Here is an 11,674-nt window from a genome sequence, read left to right as displayed (position 1 = left end):
CTAGACTCCGCCTCCCGGTCCTTGGCCGTCAGGGTTTGGACCTGGAGGCGACGCCCATGAAGCCGCATGCGCACTGCGGGCCCCAAGGACTCCGTTTCCCTTCTCCCAATGGCGGGCGGCGGTCCCCTTCCCGGCAGTCTCCCTCGGGTAGAGAGCGCGTCATTTCCGGTGGGGAAGGCCCGTGGCCGCCGCCGCCATTTCGGGCGCTGTTGGGAGGCTGCTACCGGAGCCGGTCCGCTGGGCGGCGGGCGCCAGGGCTGGAGGGGCTCGCGTGGCGGCGGCGGCCCAGCGTGAAGGCGCGGAGTCGGCCATGGCGGGCAATTTCGACTCGGAGGAGCGGAGTAGCTGGTACTGGGGCCGCTTGAGCCGGCAGGAGGCGGTGGCGCTATTGCAGGGCCAGCGGCACGGGGTGTTCCTGGTGCGGGACTCGAGCACCAGCCCCGGGGACTATGTGCTCAGCGTCTCCGAGAACTCGCGTGTCTCTCACTACATCATCAACAGCAGCGGCCCGCGCCCTCCAGTGCCTCCGTCGCCCGCTCAGCCTCCGCCGGGTGAGGGACAGACGGGCGGGAGGCCCCGGGCGGGGGTGAGGGCCGTGGAACTCTGGTCTGCTTCTGGAGGAGGGACGTGGGCAGGAGTGACCCTGACGGGGGAGCTGCCTTCTGCTCAGGCTGGTTCCCACCGACAAGCGGGATTGTGGGGGAGGAGGATCTTCTCACCGAGGCCTCTGGGTGTGCCTTGGGAGCCGGGGAAGGGGAACTGTTGCGGCCCCGGGGTGGGGCTGGGCGCCAGGGTCAGGCCCAAGGGCAGGGCAGGGCCAGGCAATTTGGGGACAAAGAGTTAATGGGGGGAGGTGGATGTTGCGGGGACATAATTTGGCAGAGGTGCCTAGAATGGATCTGCTAATCCTACAAGTGGCTTTTAGGCTCGAAACGTTTCCTGCAGTGTTAGAGCGGGTTTGGCCATACTCCCCTGGTGGCCTTCGGTAGGAAGTCACCACGTACTGGCTGGCTGAGAGGGATGGAGACACCCTCAGGAAGCCGGTCGGTTTTTTCCTTTCTTGGGCATTTTTCCAAAATCTTTTTACCGTGCTCTTCCCTTATGGAATACGAAGGTGGTGAACTAAGTGACTTGATAACAGAAAAAAGTCTTCTGTGACCAGCCCAGCGTAATTGAAGCCTAGATGGCAAACTGGGTCCCGGAGGTTTTAAGTGTCCAAAAGATTGTCTGCTGCATCTAGAACTTCTAGTTTCAAAGTGATTAGTGGAGGCAAGATTTTTTTTTTTCCTTCAGAAAATAAACCAGGTATAAGCCAGTGGAAACAACCCTGGAAGTAAATGGAGCTTCACTCTCCTTGAGTTTAAACAGTGCCAGTCATGTACCTGGGTCTTTTCTTGCTCAGTAAGTTGGTGCTGTGGCCAGAGTCTTCCAGGATACAAGAACAGACCTGGCTGGAAGATAACAAGAAGAATTTGAGTTATCCAACTGGGTCTTCCTTGACAAGGGCCCTTGAATTGTAACTGTCTTCCCCTTATTATTGGAGTTGTCTTGGCAATGTTAAGGAAGTTCATGCATTTAGGACTTGAGGTTTCTGAGATGCAAAGTGATTCTGAGATCACCTTTGTCTGTGTATGTGTGTAACAGCACCAAGCTTCTTGCTTTCTGGATGTTTGATGTGGAAGCCTTTTCCTCCTAGATCTGAGCCAGTCTCGTGAATGAAGAATCCTTGCGTAATCTTAGCAGAGTTGCACTTTTAGGATAGTCCTAACTTAGATTTACTCACCTTGGCCAGAGATGAGGCGGTGGGATAGACAGTTCTTTTGGTTGGCATGCAAGTTAAGGGGAAAACAGTGCTGAGGTCTCTTTAGTTCACACATCAGATCTTTCTAGGTCTCATTGGTTTAATAATATAAAATAAAACAGGAATATTAATGTAGCATACTTGCCCTAAACTAGATACATTCTAGTTTTTGTGCCATCTACTGTTTGTGTTAAGAGCAGTACTAGCACTAGGATGGTGTGTTATCATTGAAATTCAGTTCTCAGCCACATTTCATAGTTCATGCTTCTAATCCCAGCACCTAGGAGACAATGGCAAGACGATCCTGGAGAACTCAGTAAGACTGCCTCAAAATAGAAAGTTAGGTTGCGGTGGGACTGGGATATAGTTCAGTGGTATTTACCTAGCATTTGGGCAGTCTAGGTTTTATTCCCAATAGTGGGGTAGGAAATTTCAGTCCTCAGCTTTCTCTCTGTGTGTTTTGTTATAAAATTTGGGACCAGTAGCAGGCAGGCTTGTTAGTTTGGTACTTCTCTATACCTGGGCACTGTGGTTTTATATCGCATCAGCTCCACCTTTTCAAAATAGATGTTGGCCTTAGAGAAAGGTTGCCAGTTTGTGGGTGAGGTGTGGAAAGTTCATTGGCATTGTGGCAATTTGTTCTGTCATGTACCCCATTTTCTCTCTAGGTCAGTTCACTTGCTGTTTTTATGATGGTTACTTAATCTTTGTTCTTCTCCCCATTAAGCCCTTTTTTTAAAGCCACACAGGAATGACTTGAGTTTTAGAGAGGCATATATGATACTAATAGCTAGCACTATTGACTGGTGTTTGTCTGCCAGATGCTTTGCTGAGTGCTTTGTGTGCCTTATGTAATAATTTACTGTCAATAACAATATAGTAAGTGAAATATTGCAATTCTCATTTATTAAAATAGTTCTATTTTTTGGAAAAGTAGCTAGCAATCCAGTAACTTGTAAGGTCACAAATTTAGAATATAATTGAACCAGAATTTGAGCTAGACATTGTAACTTGAGAACTGACCCAACTCCTTATATAGTTTTGTTATTCTTTGTTTATTTACGTTGGGATCCCTGAAGTGCACATAGGAAGCTGCTTTTTTTTGTTTTGAGACAGTGTCTCATTGTGTACCCCTAACTGGCCTGCAACTGTCTATATAAACCAGGCTGACTTTGAAAAATCCTCCTGCCTCTGCCTCCTGAGTGCTGGCGTTAAAGGTGTTCACTAGCATTCTGCTCAGAATTTTAAATGAATAAATAAAAAAAAAGATAAGAGCCAGTGGGATGACTCACTAGGTAAAAGCACATGTCTTGTAAGCCTGAGGTTCTGGGTCTGATCCTTTGATCCCAGGGTAGAATAAGAGAACCAACTCCTGAGGGTTATCCTCTGACCTACACACACATAATTCACGTATGCCTCATGCACTTGTGCACACACACTGTAAGAGGCATGTGGGTAAGCCACATGTAAGATAGGCTGGGGATTATCACCTTATCCCAATAACCTTTTGTTTAAGATGGGGTCATTTTGTAGCTCTGACATTATCTACACTATGTAGATAATGTTAACTTCTAATTTATGAAGATCCTTCTGCTTCTGCCTTGATGTTGTTGGGATTATAGGCATTGGGCCCAGCTCAATGAACTTATTTGAATTTACCATAGATTTTTCAGTTCCCACAGATGATCTCCTCTGCTGCTATAGCCTGGGAATATCTTGACTGCCCCAGAGCCATAGGGGAAAGTTCGTTCAAGTTTAAGGGTCATAGTCTCTAAGGTGAGCTTCTTGGGAAGACTTGGAACAATTGATCCACTAGTTTCTTCTGCTTGAAGCAGTAAAGACTAGATTTTGACTGATCCCTATCAGCTGGGGATGAACCTCAGTTGATAGAAGCCTTCATTCTAGTAAGACTGAGGGCTCCTATTTTAATCCCCTGTATCACACAGATCAGGTTTAGTGGCATAGGCCTGTGATCTTAGCACTTGGGAGGTGGAGGTAGAAAGCTCACAGTGCAAATCATCCCTGAATTGGAGGTCAAAAATAAAAACCTCTTGAATAAAATGTGTGGGTGCGCGTGCGCGAGCATGTGTGCATGTGCGTGTGTGCGTGTAATTGTAACTTAAAGACAGGGTATCATTATGTAGATCAGTCTGGCCTCAAACTCACAAAGAGCCTTGCCTCTGCCTGGGATTAAAGATATGGGCCACCAAACTGGGTATATACATTCTTCTAGTGAGACGCTGAGACTGGGTTTGAATTTATTTATCTGCCACTTCTTTTATTTTTTTAAATTTATTTTTATTTCATGGGCATTGGTGTTTTGCCTGAATATATATCTGTGAGGGTGCTGGGTTCTCTAGAACTGGAGTTACAGATTTTTGTGAACTGCCACATGGGTGCTGGGAATTGAACCCAGGTCCTCTGCAAGAGCAGTCAGTGCTTCTGACTGCTGAGCCATCTCTCCAGCCCGGCCTGCCACTTCTTATTTACTTGGGGTGATTTGTTTTAACTTTGCTTTGCTTTGGTTTCTTCCTCTCTGAAAGTTGGAAAATAGCAATACCTTCTAGGGTGGGCTGTTGAAGTGAGTGAGTGGAGTCAAGTACATAAAATATTTGAGTGTGGTAGGCATATTAAGTAAATGCCCAGGTTATAAATGTTTTGTTTTGTTTTGTTTTTTTTCGAGACAGGGTTTCTCTGTGGCTTTGGAGCCTGTCCTGGAACTAGCTCTGTAGACCAGGCTGGTCTCGAATTCACAGAGATCCGCCAGCCTCTGCCTCCCGAGTGCTGGGATTAAAGGCGTGCGCCACCATCGCCCGGCATAAATGTTAATCTTAAAACAATAATAATATAATATGCAGGGCGTGGTGGCTCTTGCTTTTAGTTCCACTCGAGGCAGAGGCAGGCGAATCTCTGAGTTCAAGGCCAGCTTGGTCTACAGATCGAGTTCCAGGATAGCCAAGGTTACATTGAGAAACTATGCCTCGAAAAACAAAAACAAAAAAAAGGAAGAAGAATATAACAATATGAGAAAGTAGTTCAAGTGAAATGGAAAAGCTCAGCCCTGAAATGCTCTCCGGCATGCACAGTGTGGATGGTAAACACGGACCTCTAAGGGAGTGATGTTGAGTAGAAAGGGGAGAGTGCTTGAGATGTGAAAGAGCCTTGGGTCTAGTCCATGGAAACAGCGTTGTGGTTGCTGTTACCTGCACAACTGAAGCTCTCCACCTGTTGCCTAGTAGGTGAGGGAACCTCAGAGTTTACCTTGGGCTGGGGATAGAGTGTTTGCTTAATATGCAAGACCCTGGCTGTGATCATCTTACATCACTTTGGAGATGGATGGTCTGTGTGTCCCTCTAATCTAATGGTTCCAGAGAAGTTCTTTTTTGTCTATCTTTTCATAAGATTTTCTTTACTTTTATTTTGTATGTATGGTTGTTTGCCTGCTGGTATATAAATATATCATGCACATGCAGTGCCTGCTGAGCTTGGAAGAGGGTGTTAAATCCTCCGGAACTGGAGTTAGAGATGGTTGTACTACCATGTGAGTGCTGGGAACTGAATCCAGGCCCTTTGCAAAAGCAGCATGTGCTCTTAGCTGCTGAGCCATTTCTCCAGGTGCTCTTCAGAGAAGTGCTTTAGTAGTTACTGAGAGGCTTTATGGGGGGAGGGGAGTCCTGTGGTAAGATAAAATAGGACTTGCCACCAACTTTACTATACTCCTGTGAACTGTAGATTTCCAGGAGAGAATTCTGAGTTTGTCAGACCTATCAGACTGTTCTGCTTTTATGGAATCTTCTCTGGCAAAAAGCATAGTTCAAAGGATTTTGGGGGTGAATTGAAATTTTCTTGGAGTTGAATCTGTAATGTGTGTATGTTTGTGTGTGTCTGGGTATGAAGGCTAGAGATGGGTATTGGGCATTTCCCTCCATCGATTGCTACTTTATTTTTTGAGAAAGGGCCTTTTACTATACTTGGATGTCACCAAATGCCTGATTGGCCAGTGAGCCCCCTGGGGTTGTTCAGTGTTAGTCTCCAATGTTGGGTTTGCAGGAACATGTCCTCAAGCTTGGTTTTCATTGTGGGTGCTGGGATCCAAATTCAGATCCTTGTGCCATGCACAAGCTGTACCCACTGAACCATCATTTCTTAAGGGTTTAAGAGGGTTTGAGGGAAGGATGATGCTGAATTGTCATCTTGTTGTGGGAGTCAGGAAAACTTGTGGGAGTCTGTTTTACCATGTGAGTTTGGGGATCATACTGAGGTTGTCAGACTTGGTGGCAAATGCTTTTACCTACTGAGCCATCTTGCTGGCCCCCAGCCTTTTAGTATAATTTATTATTGTAAGTTTTTAGTTGTTGTATGTGTCCATGATGTATGGGGGTGCATGTGTTGAGGTGTATGTGTGGAGATGAGAGGGAGCTGGTTCTCTTCTGCCATGGCTATGTGGGCTTCAGGGATCAAACTCAGGTTGCCATTATAGCCCTAGCAGTTCTGGCCTTGAACTCAGAGATCCTTTGCCTGCTTCTGCCTCCTGGGTGCTGGGATCAAGGTATGCGCCACTACTGCCTGGCCACCACTATTTTTTTTTTTTTTAAAGACGGAGTTGTCTTCCCCTCTGTGCCTGACACCAGTCACTTCAGAAACTATTAAATAGGTGTTTGACCCTGTTCTATGGAGAAACAGAGGCATAGAGAAGAAGAAATTAGCTAACAGTTTATACAGCCAGTAAATGAGAATCTGATTTCATCCAACATGAATCTAAAAAGTACCATGCCAATATCTACTCTTTTTTAGAAGATTTTTATTCATTTGTTTATTGTTAATATTTGTTACTTTTTTTGAAATAGCCTCATGTAGCCCAGACTGGCCTGGAACGCCCCCCCCTCCCCCAATGTAGCCAAAAATGATCTTGAACTCCTGATACTCCTGTTTCTACCTCCCAAATATTGGGGGCTGCTGGCACACGTCATGCCAGTCTTCCTTAGTCTTCAGACTACCTTGTTAGCTGGAAGGCAGCAGTCTTTAATCCTATGTATTGGACCAGTAGTGGGTATTTATTTAAGCAACTTTTGTAAATGCTATCGGCAGAGGAGAAGCAAGAGAGGAATGGCAATGAAGGAAAGAGGAAGTGCTGTGAGATTTTGGAAAGGTTGATGATGGATCAGCTCTGGGTGATGTTGCCAGAAGTGACCTGGCCAGTTTTAGCACAGAGCCCTTGGGTGTTATGAATTCTTTGTAAAAATTTCTGTGGTCTGAGGCCTGAAAACCTTAAAAATAGTTGGTTTTGCAGATAGCAGAGAAGCACCTAACAAAAACAACAACAAAAAAATTTAGCTGTTTGCTTATTTGTTTATTTTGTTACTTTCTCACTATGTATATTTTGGTGGAACTCAGTTTGAAGACCAGGGTGCCCGGGGAAATTAGGACAAACTTTCTGTCTCTGCCTCTTAAGTTCTGTGATTACAGTTGCTAACCACTACACCTGGCTAATACTTATTTTTTGTTATGTTAATTCATAACTGCACATTCAAGCCAGGCCTAGTGATATAAGCCTATAATTTAAGCTCCTTGATAGGCTGAGGCAGGAGGATAACAAATTGAAGTCTTGTCTAGGCTACAGACTAAATTCAAGGCTAATCTGGGCAATTTAGTAAGAACCTTTCTCAACAGGAAACTTGTAGCATATGTGAGGACCTACGTGCAATCTCAATATCTAGACTGCACATTAAGAATCTCACCCCCAGCCGGGCGGTGGTGGCGCACGCCTTTAATCCCAGCACTCGGGAGGCAGAGGCAGGCGGATCTCTGTGAGTTCGAGACCAGCCTGGTCTACAAGAGCCAGTTCCAGGATAGGCTCCAAAGCCACAGAGAAACAACCCTGTCTCGAAAAACCAAAAAAAAAAAAAAAAAGAAAAGAATCTCACCCCGGTTTGATATAGAATGAGGTTTTCCAAGTCCAGGCAGCTGTGAGCTCTGTAGTTGGTTCTGTCCTCCAGACTGACCGACTGTACCTCCTTCCTTTCCCTCCCTGCTGTTTCCTGCCTTTGGCTGTTTGTGGTTAGGAGGAGGGAAAAGGAACCCAAATGCATAGCTGTGGTGAGGTCTGGCCTTATCTGTGACTGTGTGCATTCTTTTGCCTTTTCTTCCCTCTGGAGTTTAATCAATGAAGTTTGCCTGTCCCTTATATCTGATTGCCCACTTAGTCAAACCAGGCATCCCTCCATTATTGGAGTGCTAGCAGCATAGAGGTGTGCAGGTAAAGTGTGTCATGGGTTTGTTTGCTGCTTTGCTTGTGTTTTATAAATTGAGATTACAGAACAAGGCCAGTGAACCTGCTTATATACCATGCAGTATTAGCAGCATTAGAACAAGGAAAGAACTAAACTTATCTTTGACTATTTTTTTAAAAAATGACTTATGTATTTTGCCTGTATGTGTGTTTGTATATGCGCCATTTTTGTGCCTGTCGCCCATGGAGGCCAGAAGAGGGTGATGGATCTCCTGAAACTAGAGATACATTTTCTGAAACCTGATCCTGTGTAAGAGCAGCACACATGCTTAACTGTGTGAGCTTGTGTGCTGGAGGAGCTTCTGAAACTTACCCTTTTAACATTTTCACTGCACTCACCTTCCAAAGGGGTTTGACTTAGTGATATTCTTGGTTCTTCCCCCAGCCTCACACACACACATCCCATTTGCCCTTAGTACTGCATGGGGTGGGAGGGTGCTTGGTGGGTGACTGGGAGTGGTTGCCTTCCTTCTTCGACTACAGGTGCTTTGGAAATGTTCCTGACTCAGCAGAACTCCCCATTTCCTTGTGATTTGCTGTGTCCTAAGGCAGTTTATTGCTGCTTCTGATTTTTATAGGCACACATCTCCCCTGTGGAAAGATGTCTTTCTAAGACACCCCGAACTGTTCCCACCTTTGTCTCTTTGTAAGTTGCTTAAAGCTGGAAGTAGAATTTCATTCTACCCCTTTCCCTAATTTCAGAATTAAACATGTATGTTGACTAAGAATAATCCACACAAGGGCCAGAGACATGGCTCACCATTAAGATTGGTTCCTGCGCGTCTAGAGTTCTGTTCAGCAGCCATATTAGAGTGCTTACAACCACCTGTAACTCCAATTCTAGGTGATCTGACCTCTTCTGGCCTCAGGGAGTCCTACATATAGCTGATATAGAGCACATGTGAGCACAAACACACAAAACAAGTCCATTTGCCTCTGCTTCCTGAATGTTGGGATTAAAGACATGTTCCTCCACCACCCAGCTTCAGTTTTTTTGTTTTTTTTTAATAAGTAACTCCAGCTCCAGGGTATCCAAATCCCTCTTCTGACTTTAGGCACCTGCATGTACATGCACATACCTCCTCAGAGATACATGCCCATATAAAAACTGAAATCTTTTTTGAGTTTGAGGAGATGACTGTGAATAGAGCACTTGCTGCTCTTGCAGAGAGGACCTGGGTTCGGTTCCTGATACATGGCACCACACAAAACCATCTGTAATTCAAATTTCAGGGAATCTAATGCCAAATTCGGAATTGTACATTGTAGTATGAGCTTAGAGTAGATTCCAAGTTTTTTATCTTTTTTTTTTTAAGACAGGTTTCTCTGTAGCTTTGGAGTCTGTCCTGGAACTCACTCTGTAGACCAGGCTGACCTTGAATTCACAGAGAGCCAAGCCGCTTGACTCGGCCTCCTCGGGGCTGGACTTAAAGATGTGTACCACCACAGCCCATCTTAAGTTTTTCTCATCTCTTGTTGAAGCAGTTGCATGCACCTACTAAAAAGGAGAGCTTGAGGCCAGGGCATATGCCTTTAATCCTAGCAGTTGAGAGACAAGTGGATCTCTGTGATCTTTGTGAGCTTGGTCTACAAAGTGAGTTCCAGGCCAGTCAAGGCCACACAGACTTGGTTTGAAAATAACAGCAATAACAAAAAAACAGAAAAATACCAGGCAGTGGTGGTGCACACCTTTAATTCAAGCGTTTGGAAGACAGAGGCAGGCAGATTTCTGTGAGTTTGAGGCCAGCCTAATCTACAAAGCAAGTTCCAGGACAGCCAGAGCTGTTACACAGAGAAAGCTGTACCCCCCCCCCCAAAAAAAAAAGGAGAGCTTGCTGTATTTCCTGGGGCTGTAGAGTACATTTGGTTTATTTATGGGGTAGCAACAGAACACTGGGAGAATGATGAAAAAAGTGTAGTGCTTTTGCAAGCCAAGTGGCCTGGTTTGTTATGGCTGTCTTTTTCTTCCCTCCGCATGGTGATGGGCATCATTCTTTCTAGAGGATGCTTGTTTTACTTATTTTATATGTATAGGTGTTTGTTTGCATGGTTATTTCTGCATCATGTAGTTGTCAAGTGCCCAAGAAGTCAAGAAAATGGGCATTAGATCCCTGGGACTGGAGTTATAGTTGTGAGGCCACCATCTGGGTGCTGGTAGTGGGATGCTCAATTTTACAGGGTGATAGCCATTTGGACTGTGAAGAAAGGGGTTAAATTTTTTTTTTATTCTTTCTTTGTTGGTCAAATATTGTCTAGCTGTGTATGAGAAACACAAAAATCTATTTCGTCTGCAGTATGGTATGTCTTCAAATGACACTCTGCTCTATTTTTTCCAGGAGTGAGTCCCTCCCGGCTCCGAATAGGAGATCAAGAATTTGATTCATTGCCTGCTTTACTGGAATTCTACAAAATACACTATTTGGACACTACAACATTGATAGAACCAGTTTCCAGATCCAGGCAGGGTAGTGGAGTGATTCTCAGGCAGGAGGAGGCAGAGTATGTGCGAGCCCTTTTTGACTTTAATGGGAATGATGAAGAAGATCTTCCCTTTAAGAAAGGAGACATCCTGAGAATCCGGGATAAGCCTGAAGAGCAGTGGTGGAATGCGGAGGACAGCGAAGGAAAGAGGGGGATGATTCCAGTCCCTTACGTGGAGAAGTATAGACCTGCCTCCGCCTCAGTATCGGCTCTGATTGGAGGTAACCAGGAGGGTTCCCACCCACAGCCACTGGGTGGGCCGGAGCCTGGGCCCTATGCCCAACCCAGCGTCAACACTCCGCTCCCTAACCTCCAGAATGGGCCCATTTATGCCAGGGTTATCCAGAAGCGAGTCCCTAATGCCTACGACAAGACAGCCTTGGCTTTGGAGGTACATAATGTGCAAAATGTAGAAAGATGAGATCTGCTCCAGGGTCTCCCTTTCAGACCTCTTACAGCTTTGTAGGAATGCTGATGCAGCGCCAGCTTTGTGATGTTGTAGATGTCGAACCATTAAATACCGATGTTGGCATTTTATGTGGGTTTTCTCTCTTTTAGAGAAAACCTGTTTTGCAATGAGTAAACTTAAAACTGTATAACTGAATGTTCTGATTTATCTACTAAACCTGTTTTGACTAATAACCACCTGAATTCATAGGAATTAACATGAAGTAACTTTTCTCATCTATATCCTAACTTTTTTCTTGCTTTCTATTTGTCACTGTCTAAAACAAGATGGGTTCACACAGATTAGAATGTAATAAGTGGTATATAGCAATATACTTAAGTGGGATTTTTCCATAATTTTTATTTTATTTTATTTCCTGTTTTGGAGACTGGGTGTCTGTGTAGGCCTGCTGTCCTGGAACTAACTCACTTTGTAGATCAGGCTGGTTTGAAACTCAGAGAGAACTGCCTGCTTCTGCTTCCTGAGTGCTGGGATTAAAGGTGTGTGCCATCACTGCCCAATCAAAAACTGCTTTTATTTTAGTGGATAGGCTTACTATTAATTATGTTTATAATAGACATAACAGACACCCACAACTAAGAGGATGAGTTATAGAAAACAGATTGACTTTTCTTTTTTTTTTTTTTTTTTTTTT

General features: G+C 44.8%; 1 protein-coding gene across 2 annotated transcripts in view; it reads left to right on the top strand.

Moving 5' to 3' along the window:
* Positions 1-205: 205 nt before the first annotated feature.
* Crk (CRK proto-oncogene, adaptor protein) overlaps positions 206-11,674 on the top strand; it is a 29,632-nt gene continuing 18,163 nt past the window's right edge. The window contains exons 1-2 of one of the 2 annotated variants that reach the window (XM_005349536.3): positions 206-551; positions 10,427-10,792. In XM_005349536.3, coding sequence (XP_005349593.1) covers positions 311-551; positions 10,427-10,792 — 607 coding nt within the window. In that variant the 5' untranslated portion in view covers positions 206-310. Of the gene's footprint in view, positions 552-10,426; positions 10,963-11,674 lie in introns of both variants that reach the window. The other variant, XM_005349535.3, reaches the window with a different exon arrangement.

Source organism: Microtus ochrogaster, chromosome 7 (genome assembly GCF_000317375.1).
Source record: "Microtus ochrogaster isolate Prairie Vole_2 chromosome 7, MicOch1.0, whole genome shotgun sequence".
Lineage (NCBI taxonomy): Eukaryota > Metazoa > Chordata > Mammalia > Rodentia > Cricetidae > Microtus > Microtus ochrogaster.
This window is presented reverse-complemented; position numbering and strand designations above follow the sequence as displayed.